The 12,908-nt window shown below is 33.0% G+C and overlaps 1 protein-coding gene across 1 annotated transcript; it reads left to right on the top strand.

Annotated features, from left to right (window-relative positions):
- Positions 1-7,302: 7,302 nt before the first annotated feature.
- Positions 7,303-8,349, top strand: LOC100712627 (olfactory receptor 52E2-like). The gene has a single exon (XM_013147600.3). It carries the CDS (start codon positions 7,402-7,404, stop codon positions 8,347-8,349), a length of 948 nt encoding a protein of 315 aa, XP_013003054.1. The 5' UTR covers positions 7,303-7,401.
- The last annotated feature ends 4,559 nt before the right edge of the window (positions 8,350-12,908 follow it).

Here is a 12,908-nt window from a genome sequence, read left to right on the forward strand (position 1 = left end):
AAAATGAAGCTGTCAGTCAAAACCAAGGGTACACATAGCACATGGTGTAGAACAGAGTACAAGGTTATCAACAATGGTTATCAACGTTGTCTCTTGTTTCCTTAAAAAGAATTGTCTATCTCATTAGATATTATAAAGTTGGACAAAACAGTAGAGAACAAGACCAATAAAACTTAGGCATTGTAAACATTACAGGACTTCCAAAGGAGACAATAGTCAAACCAGAATGGGCATCTTAGTGAATCTTATTGCCTTCAAAGTAGTTGCCTATACCCTCAAACTTGATACTATTATACAAAACATCTGAGGAGTTTTAACATAAATAGACTTTGTCATTTAAATATTGCTCTGTAATTAAATATATGGCGATATTCTTTGAACTTCTGATTTTACGTATTTTACTCTTTTTGACCTAAAACAAATCTTACCTCATTTAAACATAGTTGTGGTTCACTTCTTGCATTTCTTATACACAGTAATCATCTGTCTTTCAAACTTTTATTTCTAAGCAAGTATAAACATATTTTCCTGGTAGAGAATATTTGACAAGAATTCATGGAGAAAAAATTAAGAGTAAAGTAAATGTAAATATCTAGCAATTAAGGTTTTTCTCTCACAATGTGTAAATTTAAAATTAAGATGAATAGCACATTAATCATAGAGTATATTTTACCAATGGAAAATCAAAATTGATACAAGATTTGAGTTAAAGAGGAACATCTAGGGGTGGAAAATATTGCCATCTTTTTTGTTATAATCTTTTGGTTTATGTCTTATACTGAGCAGCTACTTTGAAGATAATGATAGAAAGTATAATAATTTTTTTATTCTCATATTACTTGAGTGTAAAAATTTGTTTTCAACATAAAAAGGGTCATTAATTGAAGCAACTTTTAATTAAAGTTTTGTAGAAAACATTACTACTAAAAATAGTATTTTTCACTGAATTAAACTACTTCTCATCCCTAGGAAAAATTTCACTCATAAATTTGGGAATAAGTAAAGTGACTCTTAGTGTAAAACACTCTCTAATGGTCTAAAAACTGAATCATTGAAATTGCCAATAGTAAAACAAGAGTAAATTTTAAAATTACTAACATGTCTATAATCATTCTCAACATATGTAAAAGACATACAATGTACTTCTATGAACTGCATCACAGATATGCAAGTAAAGCATAACATTAATGTGACTTTTCTATTAGCATTGAATGTGTACAAAGAAGAACAATACATTTGTATAGATGGAAGTACAATTATACTGATAACTATATAAACAAATTTCCTCCTAAGGAAAACTACTGCCCCGTCTTAGCCTGTAATAGTAGAGCTGTCATTGTTTATGAGATATGAACAGTGGAATGAAGAAGAAATATACAAAAAAGTATGAAGTGCAACCTGACAGACTGACAAAAGCTCAGGATGGAGACAACAAAGGGAGATGTCAGTGATAGTTTAATGAAAGTACAAGAGAATGTCATAAAATTTGATAGAGGAGTAGAGGTTCAATACCAGTAAAAAGTTACTAAAGGTTGCCATGGCCTATATTTCAGAGTGCAGCTGCTCTAAGGGTGCCACGAAATTCTTCATGTGTCTGCTGAGCGTCTTAGATAGTTCTTGGCATAAGGAGAATCAGTGTGCACTGCTTTACCTCCCCAGGAATTGTGGGGATCAAAATGAGCACATCCTTGTCCTAAGCAAGTCTTCCTTTCTCTCATGACTTACACTTGCCCAAAGGAGCCCAGTTAAAGACTGTTTCTAGGTGCCCCAGTTTCCTGTTGACAGGGATTGTGATAGATTCCCTGTGATGTAAGGAAAAGAAGCATTTGGAAGTTAAGATTTTGATTCATAACACAACTTCTATAGCCTTAAAAATCACATGGGGTGGAGTGTGTGTTCTCAGCTATCTCTGCAGCCTGCCTTTCAGCAGAACTACTATATCTTACATTTGTTGGTCACATAATCTTATTGTTTCACATACTCTTTTTTATGTTTAACATTAAAATATCATTAAAACACTAATATCTTCCATATTGTTATTTGGCTTAATTTTATATTTTGAAATTACATGATTTTGAATATCTACATCGTATCAGACTTTACATTTTATATCATATCAACATTTTTGTCATATATACCTTATTTCTGTCATGATTTATAAAAAAGAAAATTCATAAAAATATTTAGATACAATAAGAATGGAATTTTGATGAGAATTTTATTTTTTCTAAACATTAACATATAAAAATTGATATTGTTAGTAATTTAATATTTTTAACTAGATATGTTTACTGCTAGTTTTGAATGTATTTTAGTCACCTTTAGGTCTTTAAATAGTTTTTGAAACTGTTCTGTGTAAATCACATAATTTATTTAATTATAAAAGTTCACATTTTAAAATTATGCATAATTACATTCTCCATGCTAATTGTTCAGAATTATGTATCTCAAGTGTGCATTTTATATAAACTGCATGTATACAATAGATTTGCATAATTTCAAATTATAAATTTTTATTTCTAACCTGCATTTGCACATTCAAATTAATATCTATGCTCATTCAATGTTGTTTGCAACATGCAAAAACTACCAGGAATTTGAACTTCCTGACTTTCACGTTCCCAGATGAGGTCAAACAAGACAATGTTCTGAATTACAAGTTCAGCTCTCCAAAAAAAGTATCCATTTTATTGTCTCTTCGGTGGTGTATGTCTCTGTTTCTCCATCTCTTTAGTAATAATCACAGTATTCAAAGTTCATGAAACAGCTTAGGTAAGTTTCATGCAGGAATGTGTTTCAGTGTTTTGATTTTGAGTCCAATGATAGTGAATAAACATACCAACTCCCCATCCTTTTCAAAAAGAGGAAGTTTCGCTCTGTATGTAGGAGGTTTGTACGGAAAATGGTAAAATAACATACATAATGTGCAATATAGTTATTGAAAACGTGTTAATTAAAATGCATGAGAGAAGATTGCTTTGGAGTGAGTTTCTGCATTAAGAACTAACAGATCAGCAAAATGCAGAACTGAATCACTTGGGATAACCAGTGAGTATTCAAAGTGAAACAAGAAAATCCTCAAACAGACCAAGTTCTCCTAAATATAGGATATGCACAGTAAGAAATCAGAAAAAAAAAAAAAACAGCTCAACCTCAGCCAGCAAGTGAAAGAAAATCTCTTTGATTACATCATCAAGGAAATAGTTACCTGAAATTAACTAATCCAATTTTCTGTTATTCTGAATCTTTGTTCTTGCTTAGTCTACTATTCAAGAACCCTTTTTTCCTCCTGTCTTTTCTAATGAAAAACCCTGTATTTTCAGATAGGTTTATCCTTCCTCCATGGATTATTAGTATAAACTGATTAGACACTTAAAATAAATTATTGGGAAAATATATTTTACAGAGAAAAAATATCAGCATTGATACATTCATGAGATGTGAGACAATAAAATCTAGTGTAGAGCATTTGGATGGGGCTGAAATTAAAACACACTTACATTCATGTTAGGCAGAGTCAGGAAAATGTCCAGCTCTCTGGTCACTTTTGTGAAGCTCATGACAAATGTCATTCTTGTAACTGAGGCAGGTCTTTCAAAATAGCAGAAACAATAAATGTTAACACTACTTTTTAAAGTAAGTTTCAAGTGCATGATAGAGTATTATGAAGTATAGTTGCCATTATTGAACATAGAGTTCTTGAAATTATTCCTCTGCTTAGCCAAAATTTTATGTCCTTAAACCTTTGTTCTCCAGTATCCCGTCTTCAGGGGAACATTTTTTTTTAATTGCATGGGTAACATCATATAGTATTTGTCTTTCTGTGATAAGACAGTTTATCTTGGTATCAGTTAAGCACATCCGTGTTGTTCCAACTGACAAAATTAAATGACAAATTCATTCTTTCTAAGAAGGCCAATGGTGCCCCACTACAGAGACATGGTGCATTGAGCCTTCTTTCTACAGAAGGGACCTTGCATCTGAGCAGTTTTTCCTGTCAGTGGGCAGAAGGATTCCCTGTGTCATATGAGTAAATGAAACTTTCCTTTTTACAAATTTCAATGTGCCTTTTCTTATTCTTGCCCCACTAGATTGTAAACACAACTCCTTTGAATGGCAGAGCCACCACAAAATTATTTTCTGTGCATGGTTAATAATCAGTGATTGTGAGAGGTAATAAATGCTGAGTGCCTCTGTTTTGCCATTTTGCTGACCCATAGATTTCTTAGCAATGTGGGTGCCTTAATCTTGACCCTTCCTAAGTCAAGAAAACACTTCCAAGTGGATCCTCAGAGAATTTTTTTTTTTTTTTTTTTTGGTTGTACAAAACATCTCTAGGGAATATTCTATTTCAGGTGTCTGCGAAGCAACGAGAAGTAATCACATAAAAAGTGAACAGGATGGGCTTAAAAAAAAAAAAACAGAAACAGGATTCTATCCTAGGCTCAGTCTGGTGAGTCTTTTCTGTCTCACTTTTCATAAGTGTTCCATGGAATGTAGGGAAAGACAAAAGGGCAGAGGCACAGAAGAAGAGAAAAAGATCAGACAAAAAACTTTGGGGAAAGAAGTCAAAAGATGAAGCTTAGATGAAAAAGATTTATCACTAGGAAGAGTCATGTAATACTACTTATACCCCTTGAATACTAGCCTGTGCCTACTTGGTGTAAATTTTGTGAAACTCAGTCTACTGATATCTAAGATATAATGCATAGCATGATATCTCTGGAATATACCTTAAAGTTTCTTAAAATTATGGCCTGTTTAAATCTAGTGATATTTGTGGAGAATTTTATCATTACCATCTCCTCATTGTAGATGAAATTGGGGCCCAAAAATGTTAAAATAGTTGTGCAATGTGACGCAGCCAACAGAAAATGCTTATTTACTTGCTTTTGACTGCAGTAATAAAGTAAGTATTAGATTTTCCCCAGAACTCATGATTCTGTGTAACACAACACATTGGGTTGCAGTCAGGCAAATAGATAAAAATGGTTTGAACAAGTTCCATTGTGAGAGACAAGTGTATTGATTTTAAAAAGTTAGATTAATCATAATTTAAAATTTTGGGGGTTAGAAAATGATGACACTGTTATGATTCTTGATATAGACAGTCTCAGACTGGTATTGATGTATAACTGAGAAGTACAAAATTTCATTTTGGTGTACGTCCTACAGTTATTTCTATATGTTGTCCAAGTCACTGTCAGTATATCTAACTAGCTATTCATGCAGTGCCTCACGCTAGCATAAGAATATTAGTTTTAAGGTATGCAATTTTCCATGCTTTATTTGTAATTCAGACTATGATGCTATCTCTCATATTCATAATAAATGAAATAGTTTATTTTTCCTTTATTTATGACTTCTCCATTGATAAATATATTTTTGTTTGTGTATATCAGTGGAAATACAGTTAAAATTATCAGTCACACAGTTGTTAGCTAAAAGTTTCTTTTTCTGCTATAATTTATATTGTAATTGTGCTCAGATGAAAACGATATTTTTACTTCTAACACTGTTTGACTAGTATCCTGTTTTTCATAGATGTCATTTTGATAAACAGAAAGTTTCTTTTTAATATACATTCTGCCATTGTTACCTGCACTGATATATCACACAAAATACTTCCATGTGTGAAAGTGTCCTATACTTACTCTTAGGTTTCCTGTGTCACATTTTTTAAAAAGTATTCAATATTCTAAAAACAAAATATTGAAGAAAAATATGTTCTAATGAGTGCTCCACCTTGTGTATCCTCCAAATAATCTCTCTTGTTCTTGGCTTTGTTTCTTTTCAAATATTTGCTATTTCTGCTTTAGAGTTCCTTTTCGCTGACCATTTTAAACTCCCCTGTCCACTGTATATGTAATGTAGAACCTCTTCTTTGGTTCTAGCATATCAATACTTATAGAATAAGAATCCAGTGTTTTACTGAAATGGTTTTTTAATCACTATCACTTCTCTAGTGATACAAATGATAAAAAACCTTTATCATGAAATAGTATAGACAATAAAAGACAAAATGCTTTGAAATGCAACCCTTTCAATGTTCTATTAAAGATACAAAAATATTTAAAAAGTGTAGGTTTAGGTAACTTTAAGTTTATAAAATTTCTTTACTTTTAATATGCTGAAATGCTGACTATATTGTCTTTGTATCCAGTATTTTTTCAAATTTATTAGCATTGTTTCCTAAACTACTGAAGTCATGGTTCCTTTGTGCTTATGGATATTGATCCTGGAATTCAAACAGATGTGCAGTTTAAGGAGATTATATCTGTGAATATATGTGGATGGGCTGTGTCTCTATTTCATGCCTTGGATAAAGTATGGCTTTGTGTTTATTACTGAAAAGTTTCCTGACATTCACTGTTTTGCGATGTACTTTCTCCTTGCTTAGTAAACAAATGGTCTTCACCCATTAGATGACACTGTAAAGTATTTGAGGCCCATTTTATTTTTCAAGAGGTTACTTAAGATAGGGCCTGGGTTCTGTCACCAATTTTCAAGTGGTAGGAGGTATATCAGTAAATGTTACTTTGTTATTTTAAGATAAATTAATATTAAAGAATCGAATAATTTTCATCTTTTAGGTAATGTTTTGATGTTTTTAATTAAAATTTTAAAATAATGCTCATTAATAATTTAATACCCTTCTTGTATATGCCATTTGTTTTACCATATAGCAAAGTAGAGTGAACAGAAATGATTCCCTGGGTTTCCTGGTGAATCCCTGTGGCTAAGTGAAAGTAAATTGTGTAGGTGATGATCAGTGACTATCACTAAAGCAGTAGGTATTGAGGTAACATATGTATGGAATTAAATATAAAATTGTTACAAATTATTAGAGAATGAAGGACCTAACAAAGATGAGTACATTACGTACAACTTTGTGTGTGCATGTGTACGTGTGTGTGGTGTTCTAGAGACGGGGTCTCACTCTTATCTACTTCTGAATCAATTCATTCACTCATTAGGCTGTGTGTGAGAGTCTGTGTGTGAGTGCGTTTGTGTGTGTGTGTATGTTTAGTTTGAGATAGGTTCTTGCTGAATTGATAAATTGTCCATGTTAGGGTCTATCTTATTTGCAATTCTCCTTTGTTTCCCAGAGAGCTTGGATTACGGGTGTGTGCCACTAAGACCTTAAGTAGTTGGTAAATTTTGAAAAACTAAACAGCATAATGTACTCTAAGATCTTGTCATTCAGTAGGTGATTTTTCATAGCGTTCTTTGTATGTATCTCTATTTGTGTGAATGTGTTCAAGAATAAATATGGATAGTGCAGTAAATCTTTTTTTTTTTTTCTTTTAGATTCCAACTCTACTTACTCTTTTACCTGACGGCCTACAGATTGATGAATATACACAAGTAAGAACATCACTTTATGTGTTATTAAGTAGGATGCTCTTTCCCAATGACACCCAATTTCACCCCTCCTCATTCTTACTGCTGGGGATTCCAGGACTTGAAACTCTTCACCTCTGGATCGGCTTTCCCTTTTGTGGTGTATACTTGATTGCACTCATAGGGAACTTCACAATCCTGTCAGTGATCAAGGCTGAGAGCAGCTTACATCAGCCTATGTTCTACTTTCTGGCAATGTTAGCTACAATAGACTTGGGCCTCTCAACAGCTACCATCCCAAAGATGCTTGGAATCTTCTGGTTTAACTTCACAGAGATACTTTTTGATGCCTGTCTTGCTCAGATGTTTTTCATCCACAACTTCACTGGCATGGAGTCAGCAGTCCTCCTGGCGATGGCTTATGACCGTTATGTGGCCATCTGCAACCCACTCCGCTATAGCACCATTCTCACCAACAGGGTTGTTTCTGTGATTGGTTTTGGTGTGCTAGTGAGGTCATTTCTTTCTGTAGTCCCATTTGTTTTTCTCATACTGCGACTACCCTTCTGTGGGAATCATGTCATTCCCCACACTTACTGTGAGCACATGGGTCTTGCTCGCCTGTCTTGTGCCAGTATCAAGATCAATATCATTTATGGCTTGGGTGCAATTTCAATTTTGGTTTTTGACATTGTAGCAATCGCCTTGTCTTATATTCAGATACTCTGTGCTGTTTTCCGTCTCCCATCTCAGGAAGCCCGACTCAAATCCCTCAGCACGTGTGGGTCTCATGTGTGTGTCATCCTTGCCTTCTATACACCTGCCCTCTTTTCCTTCATGACCCATCGCTTTGGCAGGAATGTCCCCCGTTATATCCACATACTCCTGGCCAATCTCTATGTAGTAGTCCCTCCAATGCTTAATCCTATCATCTATGGAGTTAGAACCAAGCAGATCTATGATCGTGTGAAGAGAATTTTGTTCTTAAGTAATCAAAAGCAATAGCATCTAATGCATACTAAATTGATCTTTTCAGCAGAGAAATGCCTTATAACATTATAAATGTTAAAAATGCTTGACTGAAATATTTATTTATTTTGTTTTTCTTTTAGGTATGTTTTTTGTACAGAAAGTGATAGCCTAAATTTTGGTATGGCAAATAACAGCCTACCAGGAATCTTCTATGTTATTTTTGATGACTGATTGTGCATTCAAAATAGGTCTTAGTATATCAGCCATATTTTGCACACAGTCCAACCAATGTCATTCTAATGGTGGTTTCTGTATTTCTCTTTGATCACCAAGTCTGCCAGTGTCAGTATCTTTTCACTTTGCATTGCTAGCTCCCTTTTTTTCCATTTCTAGTAATTTCTGTTATTTTCATTCTTCCCCAGAGAATATATAATGATATTTTGTGATTTCATCATAAAGATTTTAATACATACAATTATGCAATTGTACTAAGAACTTACAAATGTATAAGGACATGGAGTGTGGAGATCAATGAATGGAAAACAAATACTTTATTATAAAACTTTGTGTAGTGATGTTCCAAATGTGGTTTGGGTTTGAAGAACAACAGTTAATTTTGAATAACCCTTTTATCTGATAAAATACAAGAAATGAGCACACGTAAACTTAGAAAGGGTAATAAAATTAGGAGCAAAGTAATGTGCACTAAGATAAAAAATTGTGAAAATAAATGTAAATACAGAAGAAAAAGAATGAACTCTGTGAATAAATATTACTCAAATTAAAAATCCTACTTTAATAACTAGGAGCTAATTTTATAACATTGTATAAATTATTTTTATAGTTACAGCCTGTGGATAGAAGAGTTGCTTGTTTTTCCTTTCATAGCTCTGTGTGTTTTCTGACTTGTTTCAAGAGTTATTTTGTCATTATTTTTTCCACTGTCTTGTCATTCTTTATATGATTTTAATGGTTAAAAAAATTTAGGTTCAGTCTTAATTTTTTCTTTAATGCTATAAGTGTTTTTTAAACCTTAGATCCTTCATTTGATAAATATAGTCAGTTATTAATGCATGGATTAGGAATGAGGTAGAGTACTTGATAATGTAGTGTTTCAAAGTAATTACTAGCATGTTCTCTCTGTCATTACTTATAATGAATACAAGATAGGTATTACCAGTATTATTACTTGTACTGAAATGTTTTGCTTTTGTTCATAGCCTTGTCAACATTGGCACTCTTAGAAGTAAATGTACATGAGTTATCACTTTCTTATTACTTTCATATAAATTTCTCTGAATTTGTGACACAAGTAAATTACAAGGTTTAAATGTTTATAATATATTCATACTATGTATATTATATCTATGACAAATAAACCTATTCACAACAAGGATCTGATGTACGACAAATTCATTACAATTTTAGGAAAGTAATGTGACTGCCTTGAAGTCTTTACTCAAAGGAAATGGAAAGAAGTCTTACTTTTTATCAGCATCCTGTCTCACTGATAGTTATCATATATATATACACACAAACGTGTATATACATATGTAAACATGTGTACTTACTCATACATGCATATATATATGTTTGAAACATATATATATATATAATGTTCTAACTATATATAATGTTGTCTAATGTTATCTTTATACTTTAAAACATAAATTTTATGTACTCTTACTATTTTGTAAGACCACATAAGAGTTTAGGGTAATTATGTTTCCCTATTACATTGTTTTGAAGCCTTATAATGATCGCAGTTGTAATGTGTTTTTCCTGGTTTTTTGATTTTATTATCTGTGATGGTATGAACAGCTAATTTGAGGGAAACAAGTCATTACAATACCATTACTGATATAATATCATCTTACTCTGAAGTCCTACCATGCTCTTGCTCGTCTGTTCCCATTGGCTGTCTCATGTTGTACCTTATTGGATTGTATCATGTGTGAAAGTATAAACAAATTTGCTATGGAAAATGAGCTAATACAGTGCCATTGTATGTTTTCTGTTATTTGGTTCTGAAAGCCCTGTAATACTCTCATTCTCTTGAATGTCTTTATATTATTTTGTTATGCTTGATACTATTGTATATGAAGTTATGCTCAAATATTTCAAAGAAAGAGACATTGTGGTAGTTACTGCTAATTATGGGTTTGCCTTCTGGTGAAATACTGTGTTGCTTAAATTGTTCTGTTCTGATGTGCTCTGTTATGTCCTGTTTTGTCTTAATCTCTTTAAAATAAATTTTAAAAATATTGACAAACAGAAAAAAATCCATAAATTTTAAATTGATGCATATGTAACAGCACTTTTTTTGCCGTCATAGTAGATTGTTGGAACTTGTACAGTAAGGCTGGGTATTTAGCTCAGTGGTATAAGTGCCTGCATGGCAAGCACAAGGTCATGAGTTTGATCCCCAGTATGAGAAAAAAAAAGAGAGATGAGTTTGGACAGAACTTGGGGGAATTTTGATGATAATTAGAAGCTGGTACCATGCAGAGGGTGTTCTGGTGGCCACCAAAAGCCATTTAATAAGGCCAATTACAAAGAATTGGAAGCACACTCCTGCTCTTGGACAAAAGCGCAAACAGCCTCAGTTGGCCTTGGGTCAAAAGCATTGCCCTTGTCCTGGAAACAATTCATGACAATATTCAATGGTGTGGCCAAAGTCAGCCCTATGCCCAGCAGTAACCTTACTGCAGAGTTTAGATAGAGTTACTTGGTCCAGATGCCAGCTCTTATTAGGGAATTAATACAGTACTGGGAATATTTTTATTTTATTATTATTATTATTATTATTATTATTATTATTATTATTTTCCTTTTTGAAATTTGCTTTCATTTTTTTAAAATTTCATTTCTTTATGGAGGGTGTTTTTAGGTTTTGACTTTTGTTTTATGGGTTTTTTTCTCTGCCTTTTCTCTCTCTCTTTCCTCAGTGATCTTTCTTCATTCTCAGATATTTTCATGTGAATGGACATTGTCTCAGGCCTTCTGGTTTACTTTCTCTTTCAATCTTTTGTCTCCTGGCCTCTTATGAAATTTCCAAAGTTTGGGAAATCATCCTGTGTCCCCCAGCCTTGCTTTTAATATGTTTCTCTTTAATCATTTCTCTATTTTATCCCCTGTCCCTGTTAAATTCCCCTTTCTCACAGGATCAATCACTGTATCAAGGGTAAATTCACTATGTGCAAGTTCCTGGTTTATGTTGGATGTTGTGGTACAAATATAGATCTTGATCCTATGATTAGAGAAATCACATTAGCTATTACCACATGTCAGCTTTTAGCCTTTGCTTTGTGATATTGTAATTGTTAATTGTACTACCTTCGTGAGGATACCATTACTTATAATTACCTTTTCATCCTTGTGTGAAAACACCGTGATAATCCAGGGTCATAACTATCTACATTATCTAGAACCAAGGAACTGTGTGCTGAGCCAAACAGAAGCAACTCCTCATCCCTAATAAAGTGGCAAAATAAGATCTTGGCACAGACACAAATAACAGCGGCCAATTAAGCTGAGAAGAGACCTCAGCGAAATAGACCGTTCCTAGGGATGGCTTCATACTAAAGCCAAAGATGTCATAAGAAAATACAATGAACAAAGTAGAAAAAAATACAATAAAAATATAAAATGACAAGAATAGAAGCAAAATGCAGCCCTAGACTTCCAGTCCATTCAAGACAAATCCAGGGGACAATGAGACAGAAAATCAGAACCTGCCGACAAACTTTTATGGGACACTGCAGCAGAAATTTTAAAAAAGCACAAACATGAGGCTATTGAGGAAATCAGATAAGAAATAATTTTACAGGTGAAAACCAGCAATACCAAACATAATGAAGTACATGATCAGCAAAATAAGTGTAAACTAAAAGAAAAAAAGATATTCATAGGAAAATATTGCAAGCTATGAGTGGCCAACCTATAAAAGTTATAGAATCCATGGAACAGATTCATAGATTTATCTATGAAATATTGAGGAAATTAAAATTCCAATAATAGTTTGCTACATAAAATGAGAGAAAGTGAAGTTAGAATAAGAGACCTAGAAGACAGGATTACCATTATCAATCACACAAAGAAACAGCTCTTTCTTAAAAATATTGAAAGACCATGAAAAACAAATGAAATGATACGAAGAACAACTTAAGAAAGATTGGAGTCAATGAAAAAGCAAGAGTTAAGATCAATGATATAAAACAATTTTGTCACGGAAGTAGTAGCAGAAAACATTCCTGAAAGGAAAAAAAAAGAATTTGACACCCAGATAAGTGAGACGTATAGCACTCACATTAGTTATGACCTCAATAAATCTACAACAAAACATTTAATAATCAAGATTACAAAAACCGAGCATCAAATAGAATATTAAAACATGTTATAGAGACGAAACAAATCACCTATTACAGTTACAGCCTACTTCTCAATACACACCCATAAGTTAGAGAGAGCTTGGAGTAATGTATTTCAACACCTAAATGAAAACAACATCCAAGCCAGATTGATATCCTGAAAATTTATTTTTCAGGATTAATGAGGAATAAAGTATTTCAGTAAGGAAGAGCAGAAGAAAT

The sequence above is a fragment of the Cavia porcellus genome, unplaced genomic scaffold, assembly GCF_034190915.1.
Source record: "Cavia porcellus strain 051 isolate PalLab524CR breed Dunkin Hartley unplaced genomic scaffold, mCavPor4.1 scaffold_9, whole genome shotgun sequence".
NCBI lineage: Eukaryota > Metazoa > Chordata > Mammalia > Rodentia > Caviidae > Cavia > Cavia porcellus.

Excerpts from the sequence above, each read along its gene's own strand:
- LOC100712627 (XM_013147600.3), top strand. The coding sequence starts at position 7,402 with ATGCTCTTTCCCAATGACACCCAATTTCACCCCTCCTCATTCTTACTG.